This window comes from Solea solea, chromosome 8 (assembly GCF_958295425.1).
Source record: "Solea solea chromosome 8, fSolSol10.1, whole genome shotgun sequence".
NCBI lineage: Eukaryota > Metazoa > Chordata > Actinopteri > Pleuronectiformes > Soleidae > Solea > Solea solea.
The window spans coordinates 14,781,797-14,800,882 of NC_081141.1; the positions used below are offsets into that span (position 1 = coordinate 14,781,797).

Genomic DNA, 19,086 nt, shown 5'->3' on the forward strand with positions numbered 1-19,086 from the left:
TCCCGAAAATACAGGGAACGTGTTTGCAATATTTTTTTTTTTTTCCAGAAAAACGAAACAAAACAAAGCTCTCACTCTCTCAAACTTGGAGAGTGACGCCAACATTTTCCAACATCTGTATACATATGAGTATTAATCCACATGAATCCAACAGTCAAAGTGAGAAGCCTTCTTGCCGACAAGAATAGATAAATGTAACATTATTGTTAACCTTTATAAAGGAAACAATTTCATGGACAAGTAAACACACAACTCTTACGGACAAAAAAAAAAAGATAAGAGCAATAGGTCCACACAGTCCACCGTCATTTGGCACCATCATGAGGATATACTTAAGGTTTATTGTGCGGAAAGGGTGCAGTCTGGTTGTCTTGTCACAACACTCTGTTTGAGCCCTGAAGACACAGACAGTAGTGCCTGGAGACTAGAGACAAAAAGGCTCAAATCTTCTTTGGAGATAGAGTTATAGACATTTGTGTGACGGAGGAAAATCCTCAGAGGAAGGTGTCATGTTTATCCAGTGACGTAGGCTATAAAATCACCTTCATGCCGTCAGGATTGCGATAACAACAATTACTACTGAACCTACTACTGGTAATAAAAATAATTTTACAGCTCAATGTGCTTTTAAATGAAGAAAAGGGACAAGTAATAGGGGAGACCTATTTTTCACAAACAACCTGATGCAGTCCAGACAAACATAAGGAATTGCAAAACAAAAACTCAAAACAGAAAAGTACAGAACTGGCAAAAAAAAAAGCTCAATCTTTGAGGATGAGTGAACTATCCCTGTGTAAAGTCGTGATTTACTGGCATGTGAATATTTGTGGTTTAGAAGGAATAAAGAAGCTTGTTCGGGGTTTCTTTTAGATTTGCATACACATATGTACCCAAACACACACGGTCTAGGTTCATTGCACCACATTATATCCAATCAAGAGGAAATACACACCCATCACTTTCCACACTGCATCTTTCACTCTGATAGTTCCCAGTCAACATCCACGCCTGTCAACCCAGCCAATCCCCCAAAAAAAATCCTTGAGGAGGTCAACTGAGAGATTAAGACCCTTCAAATGGGGTCATGGAGCTCAATGATCAAACAGAGCACCAGGCCCAGCCCCCACACCCTTACTCCACCCACTTTATTTTAGGAAGCTCCATAATAGAGACAAAAAGACAGGCTAACAATTACTTCCCGACGCCATGACCCAACTGGCCTCTTAATCTCAGCTGGTGGCCTCACCTATAGCTGTCACTGACAGCTCCACCAATCGGTGATCAGAACATCTCCATTAAAGTAACACAATGCAGGATTTGCTCTCGGGGTCCCCCTACAGTTAGTAAACGGTATTGTTTGTTACAGCTGTTACTAAATATATCTTGAGGTAATGTGCAAGTGTTGACAAGTCAACAATACCGGTGAATGATGAAGCAGGACTTCAGACCTCAGACCAGGTATAATAGCCTACAGCATTGTATACAAATATGTTATTATACAGTTTTTTATTTTTCCATATATTAGTACGCCATTAAGTAGGGCTGCCATTCTCTCCGTTGCCTGTTGTAAGTTCATGTGCCATCAAAATAAACATTATTCGACGGTTGAAATCCTACATTGTGTCACTTTAATTGGGTGAAAGACTCTCAGAAATTACAGCATAAATGAAAGTTTATACTAGTTACCAAAGCCAATGACATGAAATGGAGTACTCTAGTCAAAATATTTTGAATAAGACAGGTGTAGCAAGTATGGAAAAACTTTACAAACTGAACATGCATTTTTGTAGGTTAAGTCCATATAACTCTGTTTTTGTTTACGCCTGTTATCCACACAACCCCGGCATTTTAGTAATCCAAAAATGAAGAAGTAAAAAAAAAAAAAAAAACTGCCTCCATTTTCATTTGAAAACTGAGACGCAGAGCGAAAAGAACAAAAAGCTCACTTAAGACTTTGACCCTCGTTCAGACCTATGGTCCATATAATTTCCTTTTTCTAATGGTTTAACTGTTTTCAGACAAGAAGGACGGTGATTCACTCAGCTCCTCTCGCCTCGTCTCTTGACGCTGACAGCAGTCACAACTCCTGAAAAACAGAATTCTGTTCTTGCACACAGTCTTAACATCAGTGCAAATTTTAATAAAAGGGCGGGGTCTTGTAGTTTCAGTTGGTTGTTTTTCATTGAATACTCTCTCAAACAAACAACCACAGAGGAGACAATCAACTCCCTGTTTACACATGCGCAGTGTACCTGTATGGTCACACAAGGGATGTTTTTGACATTTTAGTATTGACGCAAATTACTTTTGAAACTAATCACACTTTTGTTTCGATCTGGAAATTTTTCATTGAAAATGTAGTAGTATGGTTGTACTATTGTGTGGATTCAGGAGGGCTGGGGTTGGGGAAACAAATGAGACGTCTGACATGGGAAGAACCGCTTGCTGGTTGTGGGTTTTCTATCAGTGCCTGAGCCACATTCCTGTGGAACAACAGGAGAACTGAAACTGGCCGCTGAGGTGTGTGGCTGATGAGGTTTTTTCCCTCCAGCAAACAAGCCTTCCAGTGAGTTACAGAAAGATTTTTATATGCTGGAGTGGGCTCAACATTTTTAAAGGTAAATTGGGAGTTTTAAAGTGAGGTAAGAGAATGGAGGACATGGAAGGAGATGAAAGAATAAGTGACATGAACTTTGCCAGACCATAAAGGAATAACCCAGTGGGTGCATGTATTACATTCACAGCGATCTACCAAAACAGAGTCAAGAGTTGAACAATTTGTCACTTGGACTCGACAAGCAACTATTACAGTTAACAACCAGTATTTTTTACCACAATGTTCTGAAAGGAAACAGTAATCACAGCCAGGCAGATGAATGAATGCAGATGAATGAGTGCTAAAAGAGAGCAAGAGAGGGGAGTGGTGATAGTGAGAGAGGCCTGGGATTTGACACTTCCTGACAAGTGTTTTATCAATGGAACTGATAGTATTCTAACACTGCAGTGTTAAAACAGGGAGAAACGTGGATGATGAAATTGGCACACCCTCTTACCACAACTACCTTGTTAAGAAGCTAAAAACACGGCAGTCATGACACAACTTTGTACTGTGACCTTTAAAAAAAAAAAGCTCATAAAACAGGGCTTAAAAAGATAAGCCTAAAGCTCTAGAGGCTTTTAATTAAATACGAATGTCACTAAATATTAAGAAGAAACTAAGAACCAGCAAAGGCACAATCAAATTAGGGCTGAACGATTTTGAATAAATATCTAATTGCGATAAGTTTGACAGGAAGTGTGATTGCGATATGATTTGCGATATCAAAGGGTATGGTAATCATTATTCTCAGTTTAATTCAAAAAAAACATTTACAATAATAACTGTGAGATCAAGACAATAATGAATCTAAAATTTTATTTTGACACACATTTTGGCTGTATTGCGATTTCGATAAAACTTTGATTAATTGTTCAAATACGATACATAATGCATAGCGCGGTGTCTGACGAGTATAAATTCTCTATTCAATAAAAATGAATGTGCGCATGCAAATGAAGGCTTTGTTTCAAGGTGACTGGCCAACTGTGACTTAATCTATGCAGTGCAGATGCAAAGTCTCACTTCACCACTCATCAGATGGCATTACAGGATCACCCCCGTCCGTGTGTTTCTGTGTGTCTCTGACACATTCGTACATACCCAGTATACAAGTGTTACAATGCAGAATATAGACGCAGACATGTTTAACTGAACACACCTGATGGCAGCCGTACTCAAAGAGAGATTTTCACAGCGCAGCCAAATAAACCAAAAAATATTGTCAAAATTCCAAATCCCATTCATTCACCAACTGCACAGAGCAGTATGATGATATCAACTTTTAAATGGCTTAAAAAGTCATTCATGGTTTACAGTAGGGCTCAACCTCTGAGGGGCTTTTTAAAAATAAAAAATATTATTTTTGTGGAAAATTATACCGGCTAGGATCAGCTGACAGCAAAAAAAAAAAAACGAGGCTTATATGGATAAAAAAAACAAAACAATGTCTGCATCAATGTGCCACATGTGTCTGAGTATTAGTGTGTGTCTGCTTCTGTCAAAACACGGCAAATTGATGATTTATGATTGTTTGCATGGCGGTGGGGAGGAGGTGAAAATGTGTCACTGCCTCCAGCGTATTTCTTGCTACAGTTGCCCCGATTTTCCTGAAATCAAGGCAAAAACTATTTAAACATCAACACCATGTGTAATTCAATTGATTGTTTTTGCTGATGTGACACGAGCGAATGACGCATTCGAGTGGATGCTTGCCTGTGTGGTGCAGCTCAGTCAAAAAAGCATAAGCCACATTAGATTTAGTCTTGGTACACTGAAAACAGATGTGTTCCAGTTCATACCAGGAATTGTTAAATTTCCTCAGAGTGGACTGAATAATGGGGGAACTGTTGGATTAATTAGAGTTGGAGTGTTTGTTCGAATGAGTGAGGGACAGCCTGTCAACGACAAGAGAAAAGGGACAGAGAGTATGAGGGTGTGACTCCTCTGGGGACTTGACCACACTGTTTTAGTGCTTCTGTCTTCAATTTTGGAGGGGAACCACATCATGGTTCAAGGTTGGATATTACAGCCTCCCCCTTTTTCCTGTACTCCCCCCCCCCATATCTTCTTCTTTACTGTATTCTGTATGGCAGCTCTACCCACTTTTCTTTCACTCTCTCTCTCTCTATGTGGGCTCCTATCATCAGTATCTTTCCTGTCTGCTGTCTCTTCCTCTGATAACACGGGCTTCAATAGAAGCAAAAGGACCACTACCTCTGTTCACTACGCAAACAGAACTTTTAAAAACAAGAGCTCTTCATGGACGCAGTCCATTAGGCCCAGCCATCCAAACAGACCTGCTTTGTTGAGGTGTTATATCAACAGGGTGACCTCCCCTCCACTCCTCCCCAGCTTCCTTGGGCCCCCCAATGGCAGGAGATTGATGTCAACAAGGAATTTTGTCCCACGTTTCCTTCTACCTCCACCAGACCTACCCTGATCCTAAAAAACACTTGCACCAGCACAGAGGGCCCCAGTGAGGCCTAAACAGGCCTACGCCGGCTACGCTGTATTGACCCACCGGCACACTCTCTGACCCTTCACTCTGGCAGTGCAAGGAACACCTTAAGTCACTAATATGACACCCGTAAACAAGGACTGCCCCAGAAAACAGCACTAGCAACTGCAAGCGTGTGTGTGTTAAGGAAGTGAGCCACCTTGTTCTATCAACAGAGCGGTTGCTGTGAGAAGAAAGCCAACATGGAGACGTCATTTGTGTATAGTGTCATCGCCAGAGGAGCTGCCAGTAGAATTCAGACCAACTAAATTTGGGCTTGTTTCATGGGTGGTGCTTGTCAAACACTCACGAGGAAACAACCTGCACTGCAGCTGCTGCCTTCGGAGGATTGCAGAGTTTAAAAGGCAAAGTCCGGGATCTGGAGCGGGACGCTTGCAAAACCTCAATGTGTTCCAATAAAACTCTGCATGAATACATAATTTCATTCGTCCGTGGGTGTTATCCAATTTTGCAATCTCGTTCACATGCAGACCTACAGAGACAGACACTGCATGGTTTCCTCTACACGCTTCCTTTCCAGCCAAGGCTGTAACATTATACACCATATAAAAAGTGACCGAGGGAAAGTGCTCTTTCATATTTACACATGGGATCATTTAAAACCTTTATATTTTGATGTTCTCTTCTTCAAATAATGTCAAAGTATGTCAACAGTAACTCTTGACTGAGATTGTGATGACAAAATTATCAAAACAAATTACCAAAATTTAAAAGGAGGAAAATGCCCCAGGATATTTCTGCTTAAATGGAAAAATGGTCTGTATTAAATGTGTATAGTGCATTTCTAGCCATAATAACCACGTGGGAGAATTTTAACATTACAGATCTGCCAAAGGTCAAGTGTGCAGCATTTAGCAGGGCCTATTGAAAGAAATTGAATATACTAACCATAAGTATATTTATATTACTGTATAATTGCCTAAAAATTTAAATGTTTTTTTTTTTTTTTTTTGTTGCCTCAAAATAAGTCTTTATGTATAGTTTTGGGAAGAGCCCTGCTTTAAGGAGGACTAGAGTAGCCCGAACAGAGAAACCGTCTAGAGTCTGAATTTTTTAAAGTGGACTCTTACATATAACTTTATATTTTAATTTTAACCAATTTCAAATATACCATTGTGTTTTATTTTGTTTAAAAGCTGCTTTTATGATTTTCTGTTTGTGTCATACGATGGTTAGAGTATAGCAGCTAAAATACATTTTAAACATAATATATGTTTAATTTTAGGCATTCATAGCCTTAATATTCTGCGAGAGCAGAAAGTGCAGACTAGTTTCCATTGTACAAGAGTTCCTTAGAAATCCATTTATATCACTGTGTCGAGCACCGCGGCTTTAAGTCCATGCATCACTTATGGTATATACAAAGCCTTATGTATGACTTCTTGTTTTAAGCTAGAATGATCCCTGGAATAAACATTTAGACGAGCTTAAATCATTTTAACATTTCAAAGGGATCACAAAGGATGAAACCACACCGAGTCCTCCAAAAGCAAATTGTTATGGTACATCCAAGGTTATGACACTTTTTTTTTTTTTCAAAGGATCTTTTTTAAGTGTTACGAATTACTGTAATCCTGAGCATTATTACAACCTTTACTCATAAAGATAAACTATTTACTTTAAGAAAATTCTACGCGACATTGCAGAGGGTTGCATTCTATTCACACTGTAATATTATGAGAAATATCTTAAGAAAATAATTCACCTTGTCTAAAAAGTTTGTATACTGTTACCCTCCTAACCCAGTGATGACCTAGTGAACTATGCAAAGCTTCTATAAAGCAAAAGTTTCAGTGAAGTAGCTCCACTGCCCCAAGACATCTCAACGCAATGTGCATTGACCTTAAGCACGACTCGTTTACTCAAGAAAAAGCTAATGGAAATTCTCATGAATAATGAAAACACACATAGCATAGCGGTTATATACGGTGTGTTATATGAGACCTTTAGAGGATGCGTGCACATGTATGACTATTTGGGTCTTGTGTAAAAAGACGAGGCTGGACGTCTGATGTAGCCACTTCTACCGTATCAGTGTGCGAGCTACGGAAGACTCATTTGAGAACATTTGCTTTTGACAGAAATGTGAACATTTTGTGCAACAGTTGGAATGATTTCCTTGAGTTTAAACACAACATAATACCTTGCATTGAAAAAAATGATTCATTGCGTGTCAATTAATGCAGCCGTTCAACTAATTCATTTGGTGTTTCGCAGTGCGAGCTCACATAACCTAAATAAATAAGTGATGCGCTATAAATTGTCGTCGTGTCGTGGGAGATACTGCATCCCTGTCTAGAGTTCACTCCAAGGCCGAGCAGTGTAAGCTTCCGACAACCCTGTGTCTCGGAATGATACGGTTTTACAAATGTAGTATTTCTTCAATTCGGCTTTTATCCTGAGCTGAGGAGACACACCGCACTTATACTGGAGGAGCCCGGCCAGTGCTAAGAGTGGTTTACCACCTGTCTCTTACATGTACCTTGCTACTTTTCATGTACCTTTCATTTAATATTAAGCAACTCAGCTCTACAGTAAAGCATTTTGACAGCCTTTATTAATAAGTCATATGGAGACATAAATATTCCCAAACTTCCTGGAGACAAACTATACCGAAGCTATGGGCCTCATGTGTAGCAGAGTAACAAAAAGCTCAAAAATTTTTTTATTTTCATCCCCATTTTGGAAAAGAGTGAAAGCTGAAACATTCATACAATGCCACAGAAATTTAAATAACACATTACGCCGCTTTGAATGAATAATTATCTTTTAATAAGCTTTAATAAGCTTTACTAAGCCGTCTGAGACTTGAGGTGTGGATCTACATCTATTTAATGTTTTCATTAGTGTGCTGTATAACTTCTGAGTAATCACAGGGCATGTAACAATTTACTATCGATTCTATTCCCTTACCTGAGGTGAAAAGTGCCCTAAAACAAAGTAAAAAGCAGTATCTTTGAAACATGCGGAGTGAAAACAAACACCTGGGTGTTGCCAATGTTTGGTTAACATACAGAAGCTTTGACCTTTCGCACTTAGTATTCACACCTCTTTTTCTATTTTATTATAACAGCGTGACTTATGACAGGAAGTGGAGCTAAGCTGCCACTAATGAAAACACACATGAGTCCGTTCATGAGTTGGATATAAAGACGAGGAGACCAAGAGGAGTTGATCAGATCTTTCATCATAAATTTTGTTCCATCTTAGCAAAGATTACCTATGACTCACTGAACACTAAGCTTCTTCAGTGACACAGCCGTGACTCAGATGATTATATGCACACATGAGCATGTAACACTTAAAAGGACCGTGTCATTTCAAATACACGGAGGGATTGCAAATAATGAATGTGCGCGCACACATGGCGAACAAAAAAACATCACTTTTGTACTCGCGACCGAGTTCAGTGCTCTGAGACTCAACAAGTGAGTAATTGTCAGTGTAATCTAGTTCATTACTTACATTTAACTGTTTCCTGGCCCCAACGGCCGATTTCAAAAGAAATCACCAGCTTGTCATAAATAATCTATTGATAGACTGAAATTGATGTTGAGGTCTGCAACAATAAACAACAATAACAGAGTCCACCTTAAAAATAGGAAGACATAGTATGAACACAACTGCATCAATATGGGAATTAGCTTTTACCAAGCACCTCGATCAGCTTACTTTATGTTAGTCAATGTGAACTGGAGAAGCCCTTCACAACATGGTTCAGAGAAGTCCATATTATCATAAACTGATGAATTAGAGGTTCAGACATGACAGAGGACACGTCATGCTACAACCAGCAGGAAAGTGTAGCCCGTTTGGCTTGAATTGGCTACATTATGAAGGAAAATTAAGAGGTTTAAAAACAAACTGTTGCCATTTCAAATATGAGTAAGATTAGTAGGCTGCCCAAGTAAAAACCAATTCATTCAGGTTGGTTAACCTGATTGAGGTGGGTTCACAGGTTCCCCCTCATTTATATTCAGTTTGGCTCACGATAGAATCCAGTAGAACATGTCTCTATCACGTCCTACAGCAGAATTCACTTGACTGAAGAGTGGTGGTCACTGCAAACAGTCCCATCTCCAGGCAGATGATGCACACAAGTGCGCCTGTGTTTTCATGTGCATCTGGAACACGACTGAGTATTCTACAGCAACTGATAGTAATAACATCCCACTGTCATACTGCATAAGGCTCCCCATGAGGGACATTGTAGCAAAAGTGTGTGTGTGTGTGTGTGCATCTAAATCTGTAGCTTTTAACTATAACATCTCATCTGTTGGGCCCAGGCCAAACTACATTCCTGAGCTGTGTGGTATCTTGGATTTCATTTTGGTCCCGGTATAACCTTTCTGCACCAGCATTTTTAATAAATGCAAAATGGACTTCTTGTTTCTGTCTGAGATGCCACGTTGTATGAATTTGCGAGGAAAATGTTCATTTGAGTTGGCGATGCATGGGATGGAATAAACAAACAGCCGTACAACAAGGTTAGGTTACCTGGTTTGGCGTCCTTGCGGCAGGCTTGTCCTGGTGGTTGGCAAGGATGAGGAAAGGCAGTGTACAGAGCTGTGGGTGCTGTAGAGCTGAGTGGAGCTCGTTTCGTGCCGCTTCAAGGTCTTCATCTGATGACGCACTGTCCAATACAAAGACTACACCTTGTGACCCCTGGTAGTAACGACTCCAATATTTCTTGATGTTGTCAGCTCCTGTGGACAGATGTTAGACCATTAAAAGGTGCCAGTCAGCCTCTAGGAGATGTCACTGGCATGAGTGATGTTACTGTGAAGACCTAACAACAATAACACCAAGTGCTGCAGTAGAAGAATCCTGTGCAGAATCAACAACTAATAATCATTTACATAGAAACAGATTTGCCCCCCAAATGAAGCAATGTTCTTACATAACTACTTAAGAATGTAATTGAATCTGCAGAGATTAAATGTCATTTTGGACCATTATAAGTAAAGCACATCAAGTCACATTAAAGCCCTAGTGCATAACTTTTAAACACAAACAAATGTCCGCTGCAGTCAAACCACGGCCGAATGAGTTCACACAGCGTTGATTACTACACGACTCTCTCTGTGTTCCTCAGTATAGCAGTGGTTTGTGTCGCCGGCGATATTCTCTACCATTCTCTACTAGTAGCATAGGAACTCAAGCGCACCTAAAACCACTGCGTGACTATGTGCCTGTGCGTGCCAATCACAGCTGCTGCTGTTCGACCTCCACGAAGCGCGAAGTTTCCTAGACGCAGTCTGGACAGCATTATTGATTGATTAAACATTATTTGGAAAATTACAATAAAATACACAACACAGACTTTTAAAATAAAAATCTCTTGCACAGCAGAAGGCGGAGTGCTCTCTCTACATATATATATATACATATATATATATATATATATATACATACATATATATGTATATATATATATATATATATATATATATATATATAAATAAAGGGAGAATGTGAGTGCGGGGAGAGAAAGATGGCGAATATGAGGATAAAAAAGAATAAGGGCATGATTATCACCAATATAACTTCATTTAGATTTTTCCAACAGATTTCTTCCCTTCGTTTGTGACCTTAAAAAACAAATAGAAAACAATAGTCTTGTTACATGCATGTAGAGTTTAGTTCGATGTCTATAGTATCACTTTGTGTAAAACCAAAACAACACATTTTTGTTGTATGAAGTTTATACTCTTCCCATGCCAAATTTCCCAGCAGCTCCCCAAGTCATTGTTAAGACACAGGAGTGATCCCCAGAGTCTAAAGTAAAAACACACACTCACGGCCTGGATTCCTCACTCGGAGTCTGGGCTTACTTCAAGGCTACCCTGACTATGGGTTCACTGGGAACAACACATGTTTCCTTTTCTATGTGAGAATTTGGATCAATAACGTCCACTCACGATGGTTTAGCTCAACTTAATTTGTTATGTAAGCAAATCAAAAGAAGAGACCTACTTACTCACAAAATGAGTCAGATGTGTTGTTTTTACCACCACCTCCTTCAAATCCTCTCACTTTATGGCCGTGTAAGTGATACTTTTGAGGAACAAGAGACAATTTTCGACAATGTTTAAAAAGGTTTGGAAACCTAAACCAGCCACAGACTTAAGTCATTCCCACTTGAAGCAAAACACTATCATGTGCTTACTACAACAGACCTTGATAGGTACATTTTAGGGCAATAAACTCCTACGCTCAAATAACAACCCATCTAAATTGAACACAATTTCCCAATTTGATTTGTTTTGTAGCTGCATAAACAAACTCAGACTTAATTTCCTGCCTGCAGGTTGCACACCAATAATACCCAGGACTGAGAAATGCTCACCTAATGAAGAAAGCATCTGTGCAATCAAGACAATGCTTTGTTGACAATGAGACATTCAAATTGAAGTCTGAAATTGCTGTGACACCTTCTGTTACCAATCCTGTCGTCACAAACAGGATTTGGCTTGCGTACTTCTCATTACCGTAACTCCTAGACTGTTTGTGATATCTAAAAAATTCAAAACACTATGGACTGGCGATCTGTACAGGATGTGGCAACGCCTTTCAACCTATGTCAGCTGAGATGGGCACAGAATCCCCTGTGAACCTCATGTGGAGGATAAAGCGGTAGAAGATGGATGGATGCTGGAAAGCAGAGTAATAGAGCTTTGCGCCTATATACTTGTCATTGCGGTAGCCCCTGTACATTGTGCTTAATATAATTAGTGAAGGTTGCATCAAAATTGACCTCTGAATAATTAGCAATAACGTGCCATTTCTTCTTCTTCATCTACAGCAGGAAACATCTATGGAAAACTTTCATTGCACTGCGTCTTCAAATTAGAAATATGTGATGGCAGCTGGAGCTCGGATCTATACAACAATGTTGACAGACTCTTTTAAAACCAAAAACCTAACATGCTCATTTGGCACTGGGACATCTCATGAGTATTGAACCATCCATTGTAACTGGGAAAAGACTAAGAAAACTAAGAAGAAAATCCATATAATTCAGGAGGTCACAATACAGCACAAATTGAATTGATTGAGGTGATTAAACCTGTCGTACAGTGAAGACATTTGCTATTTCTAATTAACGTTTAATACATACAAATATACAGTATTGTGTAAAAGTCTATTAGAGCTGTATTAGCAATGCCAAAATGCCTATTCAGTATGAATATTACCCAATCATTTTATTGGAACTAAGAAGGAAACATATAAGAAACATGTATGCAGTTTTATAATAAAAAAAACTAAATAAAAACAATAGCATGATCCTGGTTCTCAAACCTAATTAATGTTACTGGTTAAACATGTGATTGTCTTATTATTTCATGTTGAAAAATATCTGTTGTGGAAAAGTTTTTTTCCTAATTATTTTAGAATTTGAACATAAACAACAAAGTTGGTGGTTTTTTCCTCTGCTCTTACACTTTAAGTTTCACCGACTGAGCTGCGTGCTACGTTTTGTTGCGTTTTCCACTGAATTTGCTTTTAAAGGCTGATCATTCCTCCGTCTCATAAGGTTACCTCCTTTGACAATCTTACTGCTGTTGTTTTGTTGTTGTGGCTCATGGCAAACTAATTGCCAGGAAGTGACAAACTGTGAGGCTGGCAAATGTTTAAAACATCACGACGTGCTTTCAGTGACATTTACCTCATGCTCTCCCCCTCCCCTTCTCGTTTCCTCCCCCACTCTCTCTGCTCACACCTCTCACTGGAGTAGAAAGCTATCAGACAAAGTGACACAAGAGAGATTGACTCGGAAGTTTCTCTTTTGGAAATGGGAGGAATGTCCGTCGGCTCTCATTGGATCTCGTTGGCAACTTCTGCCATCTATGGGTCTCACAGGAGGCCTTTCAAACATGACGTCATGATTCTTGAAGTGGGGTGGGGCGTTGCTGGCAGCCCTTCAACACATTATTAATCCAATACATGCACGATGAGTAAGACCTCATAGCTCGTTGTTATTCTCTCTTTTTACTTTGCTGCTCCTTTTGATACCTTGTTGTGGGATGAACCCTCTTTGTGTGACTTGTAAATACAGGGAAAAAAACCCCAATAAAATCACGATTAATATTTTTGTGCCATTCATAAATTCCTGACAACATTACTACATTACAATAATATGTGTGTGATGTCAAATAACCTTCTCTGGGATGAGAATGTGGAAAAACACTGCCCTACCATCTTTGCAAACAAGACTTCTTCAGCCTCCTGGTGACACTGAACAAGGTGCGTGACAGCATCATCCACGTGCTGCATGCATTACATGAATATGCAACATTTATGCATGGTTTGAGATTCGAAAGACATGACTCATGAAGAATGTACTGTAAGTTATGTAACTTAGCGAATGTATAACTCTAAAGGGCTGCAACGATGCATCGTTTGGGATGTTTGTTTATAATTCAAACCACATCCTTGGTTTTACAGTGTGCAAAATGTCAACATTTCCTGGTGCCTTTGCTCGATATAACAAAGGAATCTTTAAAATAATGAATCATTTTGGTTTGAAATCTAAACAAGTCATTTAAAATAATCATCATTTCAAGGTTCAGGAAAGACCAAGTATTATTTTTCAACATTTTCTGAGACTTTATGGACCAAACTGATCAATTAATGAAGAAAATCATCGACGGATTAATAGATCTCGTAAATAATCGTTAGTTGCAGCTCTATAACACATTACTGATGCAGCCAAGTCTTTTTTCTGATGTGTTAACATGGCAATTCATGTCAAATGTGCTTTTCTTGTTAACTGAAGCTAAAATCTGTAGGTTTAGAGATGCACAAATACTGGATTCATGGTTGAAGCGAAATTTATATATTATTTTGTTAATATTGGAACAAATGGTTAAGAAAACATAAAACCAATCGATTGCCTAGCTCGTTCATTCATCGTCTACTGCTTTATTTTCCACATGAGGGTCGCGAGGAGCTGGAGCCAATCCCAGCTGACACAGGGTAAAAGGCAGCGAAAACCCTGAACAGGTTGCCAGTCCATTGCACGGCCCAGTCGGTGAGGTGATAAGAAATGATTGGCTGTGTTTCCGGGTTAACGGTTCGAGTCCCCACTAGATGCTGCTCGGTGTAATTCTAGGAAGGTTTCTAGTAGAGGATGGGTTAAATGCAGAGAAGGAATTTCCCCTGCGGAACTGATAAAGGACTAATATATATATCTGTATTAAATTGATGAAGTACTAGAATCTAGAAGCAAACGTCACTGTCTTCTTGTTGAGTATGTGACTACGTAAAGATTGTGCCAAGACGTCAGCCAGTATCCACAAATATAAAACCCAGGGCCCAAAGAATACAGGGACATACAAATGGGGGAAACACCTGGAGAGAAATAGCTGTGACTGAAATGAAAGTGGAACACGGACACGCCTCTGTGTATGAATCCAACCGAGGCCACACACAAGTGACAACAAGGTTCGAGTTACGTATTTTTTACAAAGTGTGACGATTAGTTAATGAACTAAACTTTTTTTCAGTAAAACATGAGCAACCAATTAGACAGCGAAAAAATAAAAGCCCTTTAAGTCTGGTGCTAGGCTTCAAAATTCATGTTTTTCTGAATTAATCTGCAACAGACAGCATGTGATCATCTACATTTAATCTACATCTGGAGTTAAATCACAGTATATTAGCCTGTATTTCCACTCGGTTTAGTTACATTAAAGCAACTATTCATATTCCCAGATCTTTTGAACGCAACACTTTTCTGTCTACTGCTGTTAACGCGTTTGCCAGCTCTTACCTAGAACAAATTACAAACATGTTACTCCATGTTGTTGTCTTTTTTCACTCTTGAAAATTGAAACACTGAAAGCAAAAACTCTTTAAAGTCTTTCTAACAAAAAGCAGACAGCTTTTCTTCTTTTCTTTTTTTTTGTCTCTTTCTACCTGAACAACACAGCTATAATACAGTGATGGGAGGGACTGCTGGTGCTCGTGAGGGAGGCCTCTAGTAATAAAGTTTGCTTACTTCATTGAGGAATGAGCTGGGGCTGAAGCTGCAGTGAGGTGAAAAACACTTCAGCTGTTGATACACCCATCAACTTGTAGTCTCAGCAGTGTCTGTTTTTGAGCAAACAATTCCTGCGTGAGGCCTGGCACAAAACACACATCAGACCCTCATTTATGCAGCTGACAGAGCTAGTTCACAGAAAAGTCACCCCCTCTCAATGTCTTGACATATAGGTTGCATTATTCTAGGAAATGGCATAGCTGTGTACGGCATTTGTGCCTTGCCAACGAATTGGGAGAAACAATCTCATCATGGACCACCAAGTAGTGTCTTAATAATTATTAACCACCACACTCTCACTATTTATAATATACTTTAACCAAGCCTCCAATCCACTGTAAGGATCTATATGAACAAGGTAATATGCTTGTTCTTGCACTTACTAAACCAAACCTTTAAAAGCAGAATGTTGACTGGAGTTGATTTGATACTTTCGAGATATCAATAAACTGTCCATTAAATTAGTCATTCCCTTTTTTTTATAGGCAAAACTTATATTGCCTACTTGTTTCCAGCCAGTTGGTTATGTTTTATTAAATACACATGGCATATTTACCAATTCATAATAATAGGTGTTATTAATAAGAAATAGAAACATATCACATTCAAATGTGCTCTTGTTATAATTCATATTGTAAATTGGGGGGAAAATGTATCACTTTTAAAAAGTGGGTCCCCATATAAAACGTTCGAAAAACACCGTCTTACAATGTCTGCGCACCAAAACACAAAACACCCAACATCAAGTGGGGGGTAATATTTCTCGAATGAGGCCTAAAATAGGGAGAGCAGTTACACTGCCATCCTCTAAAGTCAAAAATCAAACCAGTCTGTTAGTGCAACCATATGCTTTTTAACCCCAGTGACGATTTACAAATTCACTTTTTTCGTCAGGTCTCTTCCTGTGCAAAAGAAAAGCTTCCCCTGATGGGCAAAGTAGCGCACACTGTGGTCCTGTTTGATACAAATAAGAACCACATTGGGTCTGTAATGACTAAAATGTAGTGGTTTCGTTCCGAGATGTGCTCACATGCATACTTTGCCTGTTGGTGGCCACTGACAATTGGTAAATGCTCTGTGATGTTCCTGCTTCTTGGTCGTCTTCCCTTGTGTTCTCTTTATGAGTCATCTGTGGACTTAGACTGATCAGGAACATAAGAACTAGCGATGTATTTTATAATGTTGTGGAAGACTGGAGTATCCCTTTTGCACCAAAATTGTGTGTCTTTTGCCGCAAGCCCTCTTTGAAACTGAGCAGCAACTAAACAACTTTAGATCACAACCTGCACAGTGCACATCATCATGTAGGGATGGAAAAAGTATAGACAGTGAAAGAATTAAGTAGTAGAGGATGAAATTATTATGTTCACCCAGGTGTCACATTGACATTACTTCTGCTCAAAGATGAAGCCGGTAAAAAGCCATGTCCACTGCGGAGTCATTTCACCCATGAGTGGATGCCAATGGTATCCATTCCCACCACAGACAAAGGCCAGATGTTAGAGGGTGTTAGTGGGACCAGTGGAGAGGAGGCTTTATATTGTTGTTTCAGCTTCATGGCCTTGTGGCTTGGTGGACCAGCAATAAAATTAAAAACGGAAACCAGCATGAATGTTGTGTCCAATCAGTGTTTAACGTATGATAAGATCTAAAGTCTTAAATTTACACAAAACCTGTCACGTTTTTAGTTGATGTACCACATGTACAGTACGTCCATATGTTCATTTGAATTCCTCTGAACTGAAACAAACATCTTTTACCAAGTATTGTATAATATCCACCATGCAGCACAAATGTACTATATATAGAAAAGTGTTGTCTGGTGGCAAATACTGTTTCAGCAAGAACACTGCACCAGCACGTATCAACCAGTCTACTTCAAATCAAAAGCCCCAACACTAAATAACCACAGCAGCGAGTAGTGCTTATTAGGGCCACTTCTTCATCAGCTGTCATTGCGTGGCATGAATGCACACTGTGAAATGGTCTGTCTAGACTCGACGTCATGTCACTGTCCAGACATATGCACACATTCATACACTCATGCACGCTCCCTGCATCCACAGAGGTGCCCTTCCCACTCAAATTCTCAATTTCAAATTAAATGAAAATCGATTCCAACACTTTATTTGAATCTGCACATTTCGTTTTGCAATGTTGTACATTTACCACAGTAAATGTACAAACCTTAAATGAACATTCCTAATAATCTCTGGGTATTTGCTTAATACATGGTTACAGTTTTCAAATGAATGAAGATTTAATACAAGGTACCACACGCTACACTGAAAATGACACAGCACAGGACAATTTCCTCTCTTCCTGGACAAGGATTACGTCATCGCACAGTGGAGGAACACAGCTCCACAACAATAACATAACAATAAGCAACTTTTTATTGAAGTTCTCTGTAACATTAACAGTCAACATGTACAGTAAAGTGCACTTTTCAAAAAAACAAGAATTCCGCACAAGAGAAAGTGGGAAAAGCTAAAGCCGGCGGCAGCTGAGGCGCACAGAATGCGTGGATCAGATGGCCGTGCGACTACTTTTACTGTGTCACTGTGCTGTTTGTGTGATCTAGCGCAGTGTTTCCCAACCCTGGTCCTCAGGGAACACTGCCCTGCATGTTTTAGATGTTACCCTGCTCCAACACACCTGATTCAGATGAACAGCTCGTCAACAAGCTCTGCAGAAGCCCGGTAACGAGCTGTTCATCTGAATCAGGTGTGTTGGAGCAGGGCGACATCTAAAACATGCAGGGCAGTGTTCCCTATAATAGAAATAGAAAACCTCTGTTGATAATGACAGTGACATTCTACCAGCATTATTATCTAAAACTGACACCTCTCGCAGCAGTTTTGTATAGGCTGAACCTGAATACATGGAAAAATCAAATATTATATCTATATACAAATATATATATATATACATATATATATATGGATATATATATATACAAATATATAAACACATATATACATATATATCAAAGTCATGTTTACATTAAAACACATCATGGTATCCCTACAAGAGCAGTGTTTCAGAGCTGCATCCTCTGCTACAGCACAGCTGTTAACAGGTGCATGACGAGCAGCAGCGTGTTTACAAATATTTAAGTGTGTATGTGTGTGGGACATGTGTGCTTTAGTGGGGACTAAAGCAGGTGAACGTCACTGTTCGTCAGTGTTTGTACAGAATTTAAACCCAAGCGCTCCAGGAGTGTTTAACCACTTGTTGAACAAACATGTAGAAAAATAACATTTTTACCGCTGCGGTCGGATCTGTGACGCAAAAAATTTGGACAAATCACGGAATTGAGCTCAATTAAATCAATTGAGCAAAGTTAAAATGGAAAAAAAAAAAAAAATATATATATATATATATATTTAAATAAAAGGGCTCTATTTTATAGATTAATGAAATGTTATACACAAACAATCTTTCTGTTCTTCTGGTCAAAGACAACCTCAGCTAGCTAGCAAACCAAAGGCAGCAGTGTAATGTTGGAGCAGGTGCACGTGAGGTGACTCACGATTGAACGGCAAACCACTGATAAAGCGCGCCAAGGGCTTTTATACACTTACAGCTTTTAAGGAGGAGTTATGCCAACTATGGATCTGGGGGCGTCTTCAAACCATATTTTTAGACACACCCAAAAAATCCTCAAGAGAACACTGGAGAGAAACTGTTGGGTCTTTATTTACTCCTCACTTGTAATTGTTTTCACATGTTTCTCCGATGCTCTGCTTTTGCTTTACACGTACTTTACAGCATGATGAATGATTTTCACTTGAACTCTCTCACTTTGTCAGAAGCAGCAGAGAGTCGAAGGTCCAGTGTGTAACGTTTAGAAGCGTTTATTGTTAAATATTAAATACACGATCAACAAGTTAGTTTGTAAGTGCATAATCGCCAACATAA

At 39.2% G+C, this 19,086-nt stretch overlaps 1 protein-coding gene across 2 annotated transcripts in view; it reads right to left on the reverse strand.

The window, feature by feature from the left end:
- Window positions 1–19,086, reverse strand: part of arl15a (ADP-ribosylation factor-like 15a) — a 94,614-nt gene that overhangs the window by 33,692 nt on the left and 41,836 nt on the right. For both annotated transcript variants that reach the window (XM_058635980.1, XM_058635979.1), the window contains exon 4: window positions 9,615–9,823. In XM_058635980.1, the coding sequence (XP_058491963.1) occupies window positions 9,615–9,823 (209 nt within the window). The remainder of the gene's footprint in view (window positions 1–9,614; window positions 9,824–19,086) is intronic.